This window comes from Ctenopharyngodon idella, chromosome 1, assembly GCF_019924925.1.
Source record: "Ctenopharyngodon idella isolate HZGC_01 chromosome 1, HZGC01, whole genome shotgun sequence".
NCBI classification, from domain to species: Eukaryota; Metazoa; Chordata; class Actinopteri; order Cypriniformes; family Xenocyprididae; genus Ctenopharyngodon; species Ctenopharyngodon idella.
The window spans coordinates 2,579,778-2,597,436 of record NC_067220.1 but is presented as its reverse complement, the minus strand read 5'-3'; the positions used below and the strand labels follow the sequence as shown (position 1 = coordinate 2,597,436).

The following is a 17,659-nucleotide window of genomic DNA, read 5'->3' as shown; positions in this document are numbered from 1 at the left end:
TAATCTGGACAAATACAAACTGCAGCAAATCATCCTAAGGATCTTAAACATTTGAAGCACTTCCTACAGAACTTGAAGGATCTGTTAATATCTTGGTGCCACACTCTAAGAAGAAATGTGTAGAAAAATGACACATATTATGTGTAACACTCTAGTTTACACATTTTGTGTCAATATTGCATACAAATGTGTTGAAGAATTCAATTGTTTTACACATATTATGTGTAACTTTAAAATTAACACAACCTGTGTATTTGTTCACAGCATCAATACAATCTGTGCAGCCAAGAACACCTGTGATGTGTTAATATTACACATTTACACATCATTGTGTTAATTTCAATTTCAAATTATTTTTCAAATAATTTTTAATTTCAAATCAGACCTCCAAAACCAAGACCATTCAAGACCAGAGGTGTGATCGAGACCAGACCTTCCAAGACCAAAACAAGACCGTTCAATCAAGATAATCCTGTGACTATTGAACATTAATGATGAGCACCTGCTGTTAACAATCAGAATCACCAAAGGAGAAAATCACTATTTTTAAGTCACCACCATGGAGATCAGGGTTTGCTTTAGTTGGGCTCTTGACCCTTGACTTTTTAATATTAGATTTTGTTTGGCTGTTGTAACTGAGTTATAACAGCCAGACAAGCAAAGAGAAAAGATGATCAGGTGGTGTTGGTTATGTTTTTTGCATAATCAATATTTGAATCACCAAACTCATTTAGAGCCCAATCTCTGAGTTAGATTTACATTATTGATTACAGCAGCACTGTGATTATACAGCAGAAGATCAGCTTTTTCAATATAAACCGAAGGATTTCTCAAAAGTTGTTCTGATCAAAAAAAAAAAAAAAAAAAAAAAAACATCTTTCTTTTAGGCACACACAGACATCAAGAATCAGCCTGTGAATCTCAACAAGCATGACAAGCAACTTATTCTGATAAACAGATCAACTACATTGATACGAACATTAGAAAACAAGCTACTAAAAAGTCACATAACAACAGCAGAGAATAAAGAAAATTATTAAGAAAATTCAGCTCATAATTGATTCATGCAGCAATGCATGATGGGAGCCATGGATTAATTTTGATTGGTGGCACCCAGAATGCACTGCAACATGCTTTATTATTCTCACCATTGTTGAGATTCATATGCTGATTCTTGATGTCTGTGTGTGCCTAAAAGAAATCAGAACAACTTTTGAGAGATCTCTTGGGTTATATTGAATAAAGCTGATCTTCTGCTGTAGAATCACAGTGCTGCTGTAATCAATAATGTAAAGCTAACTCATAGATTGGGCTCTAAATGAGTTCAGTGATTCAGGTCAAATAATGATTATGTGAAACATAACCAACACCACCTGATCATCTTTTCTCTTTGCTTGTCTGGTTATAACTAAAATTACAACAGCCCAAACAAAAATCTAATATTAAGACTCTACTAAACCAAACACTGATCTCCATGATGGCGATTTTAAAACTTGTGATTTGGTGATTCTGCTTGTCAACATCAGATCACCTTCCTGACACGTTTACTTCACGTTTACATGTTTTAAAATCATCACACAATGAATGTGTCAAAATTAACACAATGAGTGTTGTCCCTAAACTCACACACTGATGTGTAAGAAATTAGCCAATTTGAGTCGTTTTTTAACAAATGCTTTTTGACTCATTCTGAATGTCTGTTTGACACAGTGAATGTGTCAATATTAACACAAGTGTTGTCCCAAAACACAAGCACTGATGTGTAAGCATTTTTTTTAACTGGACTTGACAAAGAGATTTTGACAAATTTGATCTTCATGTTCAGAAGTAGCACCGGTGTTTTATTTTGTTGTTTTCTTTCCTTCAATGATTCTGTCTTAACAGCAGGTGTTCATCACTAGTGCTTAATTAATGACTTAATTATCTCATTAACTTCCCTCTTGAATGGTCTTGGTCTCTGTCCCCCCTGTGGGATCTGCAGATCCCACAGGACCCTCAGGTAGGTTCCATTCATCGGTGGGTCTGCGCTCTTTAGTCAGCACGCGGAGGACCAAGAGTATATTTGGCAGGTGGTCATAATGTTTTGCTCATTGGTGTATTATATTAAATTTCTGATAAACGGCTAGCTTTTTCCTTCCTTTTGTGTACTTATACACCCTTGCTCCATTTGTTATGTTTAAAATCCTATTTTTTTATTATTTAAAGTGAAATGATAAAAATACATTCAGGATATGTTTTTAGCACTTATAGGTTCAGTTTCGATTCACAGTCATTGCATAAAAAAAAAAAAAAAAAAGATCTGTGAGAATATTCTTCCGTTGAAGAAAGACAGATTCAGTTGGGAGCGACATAAGAGTGAGTAGATTCACAATTAAACTTCACCTCAACTGTTCACCACATTGATGCCAAAGTTCAGGCATCTGGATGAAAGAAATGGTTGTTGGTTTGAGTGGCTTCTCTACAAAGATAAATCAATCACATTGTATTTGTATCAATATAAATGAATGCACGAATGAGAAAATGATTCAGGAATTCTAGAGTTTTCAAGAGAAAGAAAAGTAATTGTGGTAAGCAGGGTGAAGCCGAGAGCCATGGGAACGGAGCGAGGCCGGAGGCGTGATTGCTTTAGAGTGTCACGACACAAAATCTTTCTTTATTTTGAAATTATTTTGCATCTATTAGTAAATGTGTTCACAATGCAACACAAAGATCAGCTGTTCATGTACTAGAGCTGCTCCACCTGTTCTTCAAACAGAACCTGTTTCACTACAGATACTTCATTAAAGTCAACCACAGAATGTTTTTATTTATGTGATCATTTACACAAAACTTTCCACACCTTACAGTTTGAACCTGCTTCGGTGTGTTTCAGATGGGTGTTGGTGTGTCTGTTTTTCATATCATTACCTGTCACATCTATTAACAAACCTAAGAAAATCATACAAAGGCATAACATGAACGAGGAACAAGATGGCAAAAGATTTTAAATGTGAAAAAAAAAAAAAAAAAAAATCTATCAACCCAGCAAACTTGTTTCATACATGTACAGTTTTTATCAGAAGTACTTGGATCTATAAATGCTTATTTTGATGTCTGATGGAAAGTCAGTATTATGATGTAGAAGACCCTTCCCTCAGTTATATCACTGCTGTCATGTCTTTTCTTTTGGCTCAGAAGAAGATATTTTGAGGAATGTTGGTGTAAGAGCAACACTGGACCCTATTAAAAAAAAGAAAAAAAGACATTTCTCAAAATATCTTTTCTACAGAAGAAATTAGTTGATACAGATGTGGAATGACATGAGGGGACATGTAAAGGATGACTTGAATGTTATTTTTTTGCATGAACTATCCCTTTAACATTCATATTTTATTATGCAATATTTGCATTACATTTGCATATATTTGCTAAACAGGCTGCCCTACCAAAGACAGATGTAAGACAAATACATACACAAGAACTGTACAGTAAATACTGTGTGATCAGCACATCCTGAATGTGTTTCCAACAGCAGTCACTCTGACTCGGCTCATTCCCCGTCACTAAAGCTCAACGTTTGTCTGAGACACACCCTCATAGTTTCATGACAAGACTTTCCTCATCATGTAATCCAGTGAGTTGAGTTGCTGAATCTATGAAATCTGTACACAGTTGTACAGATCTTTATTGTCTCCTCATCTGAGTTTTTAACAATCCACCAAAAGAAAACAAAAGAGAAGATGCTTCATTCTGAAAAAAACAAAAAAACGCTCTCTGATCACAGGAAAAGTCTTCAGGATCTAAAAAAGTCCTATGAAGAATGTGAAGGTAAGGGAAGACATGTGATTTGATTTAATTTTGCAGTTCATGTACACAACCCATTTTCATATGTGTGTGTGTATATGTGTATATATATATATAAAATCATCTGATGGTCATGTGATACATATGTGTCCTACTTCTGTATTTGTGTTTAGAGTAATATCCATCTGTTACTTATGATTTACAAACCAAGAAAAAAAAAGTCAATCACAAGATTATTGTTCATGTCTAAGGTATTTAGTTAATACATACAAATAAAGTTATTTGTTTCTTTGGACAACAACTTGACTTGACTTAAGATGACACGAAATCCAGTGAATGCAATAGATTTGACAAAGACAGAAAGGAAGCTGTTTACAAAAGAAACGCCCACAGGAATTACGTCAGAAGGGCATAATCAGAACTTCATCCGCTTGAACTATTTCCTAAAACTAGTCCTACTGCTAAAATATTAAATTAGAAAACTTTACAGTACATATTTTGTATGGAAACATTTATACTAATGCTAACATTTACATAAATAAATAAATAAATTAAGCTGCACTTAAAGTCTTGCCCCGTTCACATCCACTATACACTACAACACTTTTTGTGTCAATTTTGTCAGGAAGGTTAACCAGAGGTGTAGTCAAGACCAAACCATCCAAGACTGAGACAAAAACTATTCAAGAGGGAAGTTAATGAGATTTGATTACTCATTAATGAATAATGAAGTGATGATTGAGCATTACTGAAGAAAACACCTGTTGTTAAAAAGCAGAATCACTGAAGGAAAGATGAACAACAAAAACAGAAAAAAAAACAAGAACAAGAACTACAACAGACTTCCAGCCACAGCCTTAGATGAAATCAACTGAAGATAAAAGACATTAAATCTCTGAAGATTTGATTAAACATCAAAATCATTATGATCATTATGATTAAACACCATTACCAGATTCACTTATTACTAACCAGATTGATTTAATTTCTGTCATACATGTACAGTTCTTATTGAGAATTAACACTTCTGATTGGTTTGAAGTCACCATTATGGCGTTCAGTGTTTACAATAGTTGGACTCTTGACTTTTGAACTTTTTTTTTTTTTTTTGGCTACTGTAACTGAGTGTTTATAAAGCACATTTTTTACAACAAGAAATATAAAGAGAAAATATAATAAGATGATGTTGACAATCATCATGTAGTGACCCGATTCAGTGACACACAGCAAAAACTCCAGCATTCAGTCAACTCTCCTGGGAGTTTGTTTGAGTCCATACTCAAGAGTGTTAAAGTGTTAAATTAACTTAAGTTGAAGTTAATGTTAATGAGATAATTAAGTGATTGGGTGATGATTGACCATTATTGAAGACAAGCAGAATCACCAAAGGAAAAAATCTAAAATTTAAGTCACCATCATAGAGATCAGGGTTTGCTTTAGTTGAACTCTTGACCCTTGACTTTTTAATATTAGATTTTGTTTGGCAGCAAAAAATAAAATAGAGAGAATAAAGGAAATTACTAAGACAATTCAACTCATAATTTATTCATGCAGCAATGTAGTATGTGTTTGTCTAAATTATATAGTAGTTCAAAATTATCTCTGCACAATACGTTTTTTTAAAGTCATCTAGATGATCACAACACTACTAGATCTCAAGCTGTAGAATGTGCTATAATGAACAATGCAAAATTAATAAAACACAATAGAATTACTCATTAAATACTGGGTGAGAACAGTTAATCAGGCCACTACATCATAATTAATGGCACACAAACATGTTCTACAAACACAAAGTGGTAAAAACACCAATGGTAAAAAAAAAAAAAAAAAAAACAAGGGTTCCAGGAGCCCAACTAAAGCAAACACTGATATAAACCAAACAATTTCAATTAAACATCAATATCTAAGACACTGTTAATTTTCAATAAGAATTTGTGAAGATGTATGAAATAAATAAAGTCAAACTGATTAGTAGTGAAGCTGGTAATGCTTTTTGTGGAGTTGTTTAATCCTCCGATCTACTGACGATGCTCAAATGAAAGAACACAGACATAGCCGATCATTTCCATAATGACAAACGCAATCTACTAAGATCAGCGCAAATTAGTGTCTGGTTTAAGACATGCTTTTTTGGGGCAGTAAATACTGCCACAAATACCAGTAAATTGACTAGCATAAACCTTAGTAAATCACTTTGAGTGATTAATTTAAATACTCTCCTCCCAAAAATTTAGCGTCTGAAAGGGAAACTCCTTCAAAATGGATATGCAATAATCTCAGCCACAAAAACAACTGTGAACTAATTTATCACTGCTGTAAATCCTGACAGTAGTTTTTTAACACCAAAACAGGATTTGTGCTGGCGAAAGCTGGCCCTTGATTATGGAATGCCAAACCTGCCAAAATTAAAAATAAATATACAAAGAAATGTAAAAAAGCATAAATAAATAAATAAATAAATATTCATACACTATAAAGAATTGTCCTGTGAATTTACAGTACAATACTGGCAAAAAAAGTTGCCAATAATTTACTGTTAATTTTACAGTTCTTTAGCATAATCTACATTGCAGTATATTGCTGTAAAAATACCATGCACTCAATTAAAACTCAAGTCAACTAATTTCTGACTGCCATTTAAATTCATAAACTAATATTTATAAGATGCTAATAATGTGAGCATATATTACTGTGATCTTATTTACAGATGGACAGCACTTATATATTGCTGTACACTAAAAATATTTGTTGTTAAAAAAAAAGAGAGATTTGCGCTGCATCAGCAACTACACAGTCACCACCTGTTAAATAAAACAACATGCAGCATATCATCAGTGTTTCTTGACCTTCTCCTGAATTTAAGCACAGGCTCTACTCTTCAGCACAATGGTGACCCACAAAACTCACTTTTATGGTAAACTACTGACAACACTGTTGCCAGAATATAACTGTTATTTTTTTAACTTACAGTTCGTTACTGTTAAAACTTACACATTATACATTATTACACTTATTACTAATCATAGATAGTGCCCACAAACTAACTATCTATCTATCTGTCCACTAGATAGTGCACACAAATTCTTTTTGCAGTCACTTTGAAAGGCTCGTGCGCTCAACTATGCACGAGATGGAGCAGGATGCGGAAAATGAAGAAAGGCCTATACCCGCGCCTTAAAACAACTTTTTATTTTCTCTCACACACAGTACAGAGAAACAACTTTCTAATAAAGCGACCAAACTACAGAAAGGCCACACTGCAGATAGATATGCATTTCACATGTCGGCAAATCAAATTAAATCAGCTAAATTGCCTGTGCGAGCAAGCTTTAACTAATCTACAGCGCAACACTGATGCACCGAAAAACAATCAAAAATTAATTTACAGAACTGAATTAGAACAGATACCGTTCTAATAGGCTAAATAATTTAAAAAATTAAAGTCATAATCAAGTCACAAGTGCAAAATGCCTGAAGTGCAGGGGAACATATATTCAACACATTAAGCCAAAAATAGTAAAATTAGATAAACCAGAGTGATCAATAAATACATTTAAAGTTAAAGAATTTATTAAAATAACGAAAGTATAGCCAGAATTGTTAACTTTGTCATTTTAACTGCAGAGACAATAAACGCTAAACAGTCTTTTTAGCTAAACATCCACAGCATCGAAAAATCAAATTAGAACCGGCTGAAATGTTTTGAAATCACTTGTACCCTACCTGATTGAGAGAAAAAAATCCAGTCTTTAACACGATCTGCCTGTGTCCGTTTGAGTCTTTTCAAATAGCGCGCTAGTCAACTCGTTAACGTTGGCCGGCAGAAGCGCGCCGCAGTGTTTGTCGTTGTTGAGCGGTAGAACATGAGCTGTTGGCACAACTTGCATCTTAAGTTTTTTGGGTCATCTTTTACAATTTCTACACTTTAGATTTTCTTATCCCAGACATTGTTAAAGATTTAATCCCTGCCGCCAAGATGCTCCTCTGCCGGTCACGGATCATGGAAGTGAAACTTAAATCTGTCACAGGGGTGGTTGGATTTATTCACGCACATTAAAAATATTTATTAAAAACGTCTTTCTTTTCACATTATTATTTACAGCATTATCATAATAGGCTGTATATTAACCCATTGGGAGAGAACCTTTCATAACCCGTTTCATAACACCTCTGCGGAGATTTGACTGTGAGATTGGTAGTCGAATCAGGCTCCTCATATCGAAGCTTTGAATCGTCGACTAGCTTAATCCCTTGTATTATATTATTAAGAGACTTAAATTTCTCATTATCACCACTGTGAAACTACAGCGAGTACTAAAAATAATCAGTTGCAATGAATGATTTAAAAAACAAAAAACATCTACAGCCTCATATAGACACACACAGATATCAAAAATCAGCACATGAATCTCAACAATGGTGGCAATAAAAAGACCATCTTCTCTGTCCTTCAGTGATTCTGTTATCAGGTGTTCATCAGTGTCTGAATTCACTCTCTTCTTTTCATTTACTCTGTCAAGTGGACTATATTAGTGAACTAATTTAGGGAAAAGTGAATGAGGTAGAACACAGCCTCTGAAAGTTGACTTTTAAAGTTTGACAGTTTATTCCTGTAGGTTATTTTCTCAAAAATGACAAATATTACCCAGAGTGCATTGTTGTTGTTTTTTTTTTTTTTTTTTAACAGTATATTACTGTTTTAATGAAAAATGGATTGTTTTTTTTTTACAGAGGTGTAAAGTCCAGGGGTCAGAAAGTAAAAGTCCTGCCATAAGTTTATTCCACCCACTGAAGAAGTATTAAAGTTAATGAGATAAATAAGTGATTAATTGAGTGATAATTGACCAAGTCATCATCATAGAGATCAGGGTTTGCTTTAGTTGAGCTCTTGACCCTTGACTTTTTGATCTCTGAGTTACATTTACATTACTCATTACAGCAGCTCTACAACAGAATCTACAACAGCTTCACAGTAAAAGTATTTTTCAATATAAACCAAAGGATTATAGTTGTTCTGATGTTTAAAAAAAAAAAAAAAAAAAAAAAACAACTTTCTTCTTAGGCACACACAGACTTCAAGAATCAACCTGTGAATCTCAACAATGGCGACAAGCAACATATTCTGATAAACAGATTAACTCTGAACATTAGAAAACAAGTTATTTAAAAGTCACATAACAGCAAAAAATAAAAATAGTGACAATAAAGGAAATTACTAAGACAATTCAGCTCATAACTTATTCATGCAGCAATGCATGATGTGAGCCATTGATACATTTTGATTGGTGGCTCCCAGAATGCACTGCAATATGCTTTTTGATGGTCACCACTTTTGAGATTCACAAGCTGAATCTTGATGTCTGTCTCTAAATGAGAGATTTTTTTTAGAACAACTTTTAAGAAATCATTTAGATTATATTGAAAATCATCTGCTGTAGAATCACAATCAATAAGTTAGATCTAACTCAGAGATTGGGCTCTAAATGAGTTCAGTGATTCAGGTCAAATAATGATTATGTGAAAACATAACCAACACCACCTGATCATCTTTTCTCTTTGTTTGTCTGGCAGTTATGATTCAGTTACAACAACCAAACAAAATCTAATATTAAAAAGTCAAGGGTCAAGAGCTCAACTAAAGCAAACCCGGATCTCCATGATGGTGGCTTAAAAATTGTGATTTTCTCCTTTGGTGATTCTGCTTGTTAACATCAGGTGTCTTCAATAATGGTCAATCATCACTCAATCACTTAATTATCTAATTAACTTTAACACTGCTTCAGTAGGTGGAATTAGAAAAACAAGCTACTAAAAAGTCACATAACAACAAAAAATAAAAATGGTGAAAATAAAGGAAATTACCAAGACAATTCCGCTCATAATTTATTCATGCTGCAATGCATGATGGGAGCCATGGATGAATTTTGATTGGCGGCAAGTCATTGTCTTAACGAGTGAGTTCAAAACATTCGTTTGGTTCCTTCAAATATGCTGATTCGAAAACAACACCACGTGTTGCAGTGGTTCAGCTGTATTTATTTATTTTTTTTAATGATATATTTGAAGGGATCAAAGGAATGGATTGAACTCACTCGTTAAGACAGTGACTTGCTGCCACCTTCTGTCTTTTTTAGTTTCATAATAAACACTTCGCCCTCGCCTACTCTGAGCTCGACTGCTATGTCTGAGGTAAACCACGCCCTCCTCATTACCCTATGGACAAAGAAATGTAAAAATACATAAATGTGAAAATAAAGAAATGTAGAAATGAATAAACATGGAAATTAGGGATGCACCGATACCAGTATAGGTATCGGGCCCGATACCAAGCTCGTGTACTTGTAGTCATACTTGTAAAAATACCCCCGATACCAAAGACCGATACCTCACGTGACATAACAGATAGAATTTTCCGTGCACAAAGACACTAACGGCAGCAGCAGAAACAATGTCAGCCTCAGAGGTGTGGAAATACTTAAATTATTGATGACAACCCACACATTGTGAACTGCATGCTTTCAGTCACAATTCGTTATTGATTAGTGAAGGCGGGATAGGCGGAATTGCGCTGAATGACAGACCAGAAGCTCTCTCTCTCGCACGCGCTCTCTCTCTTGCGCACGATCCCAGTTCTCTCAGACAGCGCGCGATCAGTTATCCTCGCGCCTGAATGGTCAAATGCACACATAGTTGTCAAAATGTCCATCGTGTGGATTATCTCACGTAAATACAGCCGGTTATGGCTTAAGTGGATGTAAACATTTGGGTGAAAACAGGATATGTGTCAGTATCCATGGATTCGGTCTTAAAGGGACCGTAGCCTATATTTGTCATTAATGTTAATAAAACAACAAAATATGTTAAATAAATGTATACATGGTAAATAAACCTACTGTATCTGCAAAACAAGTTTATTTAATTTGTATCTCTATAGTATTTGTTGTATTGTTTGTAATTTGTTTGTAAAATTCTTTTTATATAACAACAATTATATATATTGGTAATTATGCCCTTTGAAGGGTATTGGACACTGTGAAAATTTTGTTCTTTAAGTTTGTGACAAGCACATAAAAATGATTACTTTTTTCATTAGAGTAATAATAAAGAAGCTGTCCTACATTCATTAGTCTCACTGTGTTTGCTTGGAAAGCTGCAACATCAAAGAGAGAGAGAGAGTAATAAATGAGAGAGAGAAATGGAGAGAGAGAGAGTAATAAATGTATAGGCATCAATATTGGTACTCGTACTTGGTCCTTAAAAAATGGTATCGGTGCATCCCTAGTGGAAATGAACAAATATGGAAATTAATAAATAAATAAATGTGGAAATAAATTAAAGTCAACATTAATAAATATATAAATAAAAATAAATAAATAAATAAATGTGGGAAAAAATAAAAATAAACAAATAAGGATTTTTTTTTTTTTTTTTAAATAATAATTATTATTATTATTTATTTTATGTATTTATTTATTTTTAATTTTGGCAGGTTTGGCATTCCATACTTGATGTCTTTTATCTTGTTGATTTCATCTAAGGCTGTGGCTGGAAGTCAGTTGTAGTTCTTGTTTTTCTGCTGCATTGTCTCTCCTCTCCTCTTTTTTTTTTTTTTTTTTTTCCTGTTCTTGTTGTTTCTCTTTCCTTCAGTGATTCTGCTTGTTAACAGCAGGTGTTCATCACTAATGCGTAATCATCACTCGATTAATTAATTAATTAATTAATTAATTATCTCATTAACTCCATTCTTGAATGGTCTTTTTTGGTCTTTGAGGTTCTGGTCTTGACCACACCTCTGGTCTTGAATAGTTTTGGTCTTGGAGGACTGGTCTTTGCTACACCTCTGAGATTAACAGGTTGTGTTAAAACTATACATAACTATGTGTAAAATATATTAGTTTTTCTAACACAGTTTTATTTAATAGTGACACAAAATGTGTAAAATAGAGTGCTACACATAATATGTGGAATGTGTAACTGCACTGCTGAAATGTTTTCTTTCATTGACAAGCTAAGGAAACAAAACTATTTAAAATATATATTTTACACTGAGGATATAAAATGTCACATTTTTTCCAGAGCCTGAGAAACAACAGTTATGGGAGATCATTAATGATGAATTGCAAGACATCTTGAAGAAATACTCCTTATTCTTCTCAAAAAAACAAATGAAGGTATGTGAACTACTCGGGAACATGTTTTTTTCACTTTTCACAGCCGATATGTATTAAATGTGGATTGTAATTCTCTACCATCAAACTGAAATTTAACACCTCACATGATGTATGTGTTTAAAAGTTTCCTCCATTTTGTGGACATAAGCATGAATGTACTTTATATTTCGTGGATAACAGAAAGCACCTTTCATGGAAAAAATTGCTGAAATCTGTGCTTTACTTATCTATTCTTGTGACAAAACTAACTCAGATCAGATGAGTAAATGAATCAATTACTCTAGTGTTGCCCTGTTGATCAGGATGCATTTTGCGTGTGAAATGGTCTTCCACAAAAGGAGTTTTGTGGGTCATAAAATCACTTTGGTCAATGGCCTACATGCTGAGTTGAAAAATCTCTTGCATGTTAGTGTGATAATCCGGTGTGTTTTGCGTGCTGTAGATTTTCAACGACCCCATTCATGGTCACATTGCGCTGCACCCCCTCCTGGTGAAGATCACAGATACGCCTCAGTTTCAGAGACTCCGTCACATCAAACAGCTTGGAGGAACATATCTGGTGTATCCGGGAGCTTCTCACAATCGTTTTGAACACTCTCTTGGGTGAGATATTATTATATTCACAGCTGAAATTTTTGGTCATTTAAAAGAATAATTCACCCTACAATGAAAATTTATATATATATATATATAATTTCAATTAATTAAAAATTAAAAAAATTAATTAAAAAAATTATCACCAACCTTAGTGTAGTTCTAATGCTCTTCTTTCTTTTATGGATCAGAAAAGGAGAATTTTTAATAAATGTCCCGCTCCATATAATGGCAATGAACAGTGACCAGCATCAAGCTTTTTAAAAAAAGAAGCAAAAGTATTACAGAATAATGTCATGTGACACATCATACACAGTAAAATCTCCAGTGTTAAATTAACACCCCTCAGTGTACGTGTCCACACTACAGGGTGTTATAAGTTACACTGAAGCAGTTAATGAGATAATTAAATGATGATTGACCATTATTTAAGACGCCTGATGTTAATATGCAAAATCATTGAAGGAAAGAGAAACAAGAAGAACAGAAAAAAGAGAGACACAACAACAACTGACCAGAAGTGTAAAGTCCAGGGGTCAGAAAGTAAAAGACCTGCCACTGAAGCGGTGTTAAAGTTAATGAGATAATTAAGTGATAAACTGAGTGATGATTGACCATTATTGAAGACACCTGATGATAACAAGCAGAATCACCAAAGGAGAAAATCACAATTTTTAGTCACCATCAACTTTTGTTGCGACAAACACAACGGATATATTCACCCCGGTGAAGAAGGTACATGGATTGTATTCCATGTGGCACATTTATGAATCTTGATTTCTCACAACTGGTGCTTTTTTCTGGGCAAGTTGAAGTCAACTGTGGCAGTAATAGTGTCTCATAAACGCGCAGTTGAGCACAGAAGACCAACGGTCAAACTCATATTCTTATTTTCTTTAAGAATATGTTAAATTTCATATATTATACACCAGATCACTTGGAATATACGACACATGTTGCATGGGATCATTCTGTGATGCTTTTTTAAAAAGCTGGAAGCTGGTCGCTATTCACTGTTTTTTCTCCTGTTGTGGTTCATAAAAGAAAGAAGGATAAATTTTTATGGTTCACTGATGTTGGTAACGGTCACATGACATGCAAGTAAACAAAAATCTTTTTGCTCAATTCAGTGTTTTGGTCATGAAGTGGTGTTGTTTGTGTGTTAGTGTGGCGTATTTAGCAGGTTGTCTGGTCAAGATTCTTCATGACAATCAGCCGGAGCTCAAAATCACCAAACAGGATTTCCTGTGTGTTCAGATCGCTGGACTGTGTCACGACTTGGGTGAGTAGCACTGATGCTTATGGATATATAAAACACCTGCAACTTTATTACTGAAATCATCATCACATGTTTGTGTTCATTTTATTATTATTATTATTATTATTTTAAAAGTACTGCTCATTACTTTGTGTATTTATTTGTTTGGAAAAAGTTATTTTAAAATAAATGTCTAAGTAGATTAAAACCATATGTAACAGAAACACATATTTAAAGCATTTAATATATTTAACTTTTTTGTCTATCTATCTATCTATCTATCTATCTATCTATAGGTCATGGTCCATTTTCCCATGTATTTGATGGTCTGGTTATTCCTAAAGTCAAAAAGATTAAACAAATAAGAGGTAAGTGTGTCAGTGTGAAATTAATTCTAATCAGAAGTATCTGTGGACATGCAAATTTCTTAGTCATGTCATTGTTATGTTTGAAAAACAACAAAAAAAAACCCCTCTGTTTTGTGTGTGCATGTCTGATAAGTGATCAGTAATGTGCAAAATATGACTTACAAACTATCTGAGACCTGCTTCTTATTCTTAGGCTTGCCTGATGATATCCCTGAGAAGTGGAAGGTGAGAATGAACACATTGCTCATGCAGCCAACTCAGCTAACAGTATTTTGTTATAAGAAAATTCTCCAAATATTCAGTGTTGGTTTTTGGAATTTAAAAAAAAAAAAAAAAAATTCTTGACCAGTTCCAGTCCAGTTTTTCTTGACGTTAGAGGTTTTATGAAAAGAAAGTAATAAACTCAAACGATGTGATAAAGATAATTTATAACAATCATTTGTGTTAGATCGTCCAAAACTATTTAAAAGTTGAATAAGACACACTTAGACATCAGCTCGTCATGCTAAACATGGCCAAAGTTTCAAAACACGAGTTGGATGTATGACGGAGTATTTCTGTGCCAAATATACAACTTCCGGTTGTGGACATTTCACCAAAATTTTTTCGAGTATGGCCTTTATCACGTAATAAAGGGCAAAATTCCTTGTATAGGCACTTCTCTCTGATAAGCGTGCACACACAGAGCAAGAGCACGATCACGGCCATCAACGTGGTTCATTCGGGATATGGAAGCCGAGAGATTTTTCAGCAATGGCTGTGTCCCAATTCAGGGGCTGCACCCTTTGAAGGCTGCATACATCATCGGTCTCGTTTAAGAAAAATAACCATTAGATTGCAAAGTAAGAAAGAAATTACAGTATTTTACACCTCACAATAAATACCTCCGAAGGACGCAGCCTCCGAAATGAGACTCCGCTCCTGTCACAGAAGGAGTGTGTTTTGGGTTGTGAGGGAAAGATTACCTTTTTCAGCTTCCCAAAGAACCCAGCGTTAAGGGAACAAAGGATGAAGTTTATTTTTCTGGGGCAGCAATGGAGTTGTGCACATATGTTTGTTTGTTCCCGGGATTTCGGTGATGAATACTTTGTAAACAAGTCCCAGTTCGGCACTGGATTTGCAGATCGGGGGTGGTGAGTAAAGCTCACCAAGTGCATATAATGTAAACAACATGAACGTTTTTGTTCCTTTTTTATTTATAATGATGTCACAGCCTGCAGACAATCTATATGCAAAAGCTGCGTGCACACGTGACTCTGCCCACGGCACGCCTCCAGGAGCTCGGCTTTTTTCCGGAAAGACTCGGTTTAGCGTATCTATCTTTTATAAATATGATAAAACTAAAGACTTTTCAGAGATATGAAGGATGCATTCTATATGTACTCAAGATTAACATGAGATTGGCAGAAACTGTGGGTGTTAAACCTCTGTTAATTCTCAATAAGAGCTTCTATAAACGTGTGACAGAAATAAAGTCAGTCTGGTTATTAATAAGTGAAGCTGGTAATGCTGTTTGTGGAGTTGTTGAATCAGATCTTCAGAGATTTAATGTCTTTTATCTTCAGTTCATCTAAGGCTGTGGCTGAAGAAAGTTGTAGTTTGTGTTCTTATTTCTCTTTCTTTCAGTGTTTGTTCACAGCAGGTGTTTGAATGATTGAAAGAATGTTTCAGGAACATCATACTAACCTTTAAATAACATTCTACTAACATTAAGGAAACTGGACATTTTCATGTTCTTGGAATGTTACAAATCAACGTTCCTAGAATGCAGAATTTTAATTATAATAAATAAAATAAAATTAAGTTGAAAGAACATTTGAGGAACATTATACCTTTAAAAACACATTCCTGTAACGTCAGGAAAACTGGACATTTTAACAAAATTCTGTTAGCTGGGAATGCAATTGCACAGCAAAAACGCCAGTGTTAAATAAACTCTGCTGGGAGTGTATGTGAGACCATACTCAAGAGTGTTAAAGTGTTTAAATAAGAGTGTTAAATGAACACTGAAACAGTGTTAAAGTTAATGAGATAATTAAGTGATTAACTGAGTGATGATTGACCATTATTGAAGACACCTGATGATAACAAACAGAATCACCAAAGGAGAAAATCACAATTTAGTCACCATCATGGAGATCAGGGTTTGCTTTAGTTGACCTCTTGACCCTTGATTTTTTAACTTGCTAACATCAGGTGTCTTCAATAATGGTCAATCATCACTTAATTACTTAATTATCTCATTAATTTTAACACTACTTCAGTGTTCATTTACCACTCTTGAGTATGGTCTCACATATACTCCCAGCAGAGTGTATTTAACACTGTGGTTTTTGCTGTGTGGACTCTGTATTTTATGTATTTAAGATCTCATCTGTCTTTGTGTCTTTACTGCAGCATGAGCAGATGTCAGTGCTGATGTTTGATGACATTGTGAAGAGTTTGAAGGATGAGAATGAAGATGTGTTGAAAGAACACGGACTGAATGATAGAGATGTCATCTTCATTAAAGAGTTAATCGAAGGGGCAAAAGATTCAGCTGCTGAGGTTCATACTGATACTCCAGATGTGTTAATAAATCTGAATGATACAACCTTTAGTGGAAAATGTTGAAGTGAAACAGACATGCTTTTCTTTCCAGTGGACATACAAGGGCAGAGATGAAGACAAATCTTTCCTGTATGAGATTGTGGCAAACAAACAGAACGGTATTGATGTGGACAAATGGGACTATTTCGCACGGTAATTATTATTAGACATTTTGATTGGCTGATGGCAACACAAGAACACATAGTAGCAAATATAAGACCATATTCACAGCTTGAATTCAGCCTTGTTTTAATCTCTTGTAGGTCGCAGTAGGTCCGTTTAAAATAAAGGCACCTCTGAACTAATGCAAACAGAGCCAAGCTGACATTTATCCATTCTATCCATTGTATTTATTTTTTTGTATTTGATACAAAAATTTCTTAGAGACTGTCATCACCTTGGCATTCGTAACAGTTTTGACCATCAGCGTTTGTTGAAGTTTGCTCGAGTGTGTAAAATGAACGGAAGAAATCACATCTGCTTCAGGGACAAGGTACATGATACAACCCAAAAAGTGCCATTTAATTATTTATACAATTTTCATAATATCTTTTTTGATCAGCTGTCTGTTTAAAAATGTGGTGATTTGTTTCTTTGGAAAAATCTAAAAAAGTGTCCAAATTAAAAGATGAAAAGCTGTTGAATTTGTCATTGTATCATGGGATCTGTGACATTGGTGTTTGTGTCTAACAGGAGGCAGATAATGTTTATGACATGTTTCGCACCCGATACACTCTCCATCGCCAGGCCTACCAGCACAAGATCTGCAACATCATTGAAGACATGTGAGTCTCTCTGTTTGCAGTGAACATGTCCCGCTGTACACAATTTAACATCCTTTGCTCATTGATCATTATTCTTTACATGACCTTACACAAATTCTGCATTAGACC

General features: G+C 34.4%; 1 protein-coding gene across 4 annotated transcripts in view; it reads left to right on the top strand.

The window, feature by feature from the left end:
* The first annotated feature begins 2,471 nt into the window (after nucleotides 1-2,471).
* Nucleotides 2,472-17,659, top strand: part of LOC127501282 (uncharacterized) — a 79,850-nt gene continuing 64,662 nt past the window's right edge. For 2 of the 4 annotated variants that reach the window (XM_051873548.1, XM_051873259.1), the window contains exons 1-9: nucleotides 2,475-3,807; nucleotides 11,863-11,957; nucleotides 12,400-12,560; nucleotides 13,718-13,833; nucleotides 14,106-14,177; nucleotides 14,371-14,402; nucleotides 16,575-16,724; nucleotides 16,819-16,919; nucleotides 17,151-17,259. In XM_051873548.1, the coding sequence (XP_051729508.1) occupies nucleotides 3,720-3,807; nucleotides 11,863-11,957; nucleotides 12,400-12,560; nucleotides 13,718-13,833; nucleotides 14,106-14,177; nucleotides 14,371-14,402; nucleotides 16,575-16,724; nucleotides 16,819-16,919; nucleotides 17,151-17,259 (924 nt within the window). In that variant the 5' untranslated portion in view covers nucleotides 2,475-3,719. Of the gene's footprint in view, nucleotides 3,808-11,862; nucleotides 11,958-12,399; nucleotides 12,561-13,717; nucleotides 13,834-14,105; nucleotides 14,178-14,370; nucleotides 14,403-16,574; nucleotides 16,725-16,818; nucleotides 16,920-17,150; nucleotides 17,260-17,659 lie in introns of all 4 variants that reach the window. The other 2 variants (XM_051873328.1, XM_051873398.1) reach the window with 2 other exon arrangements.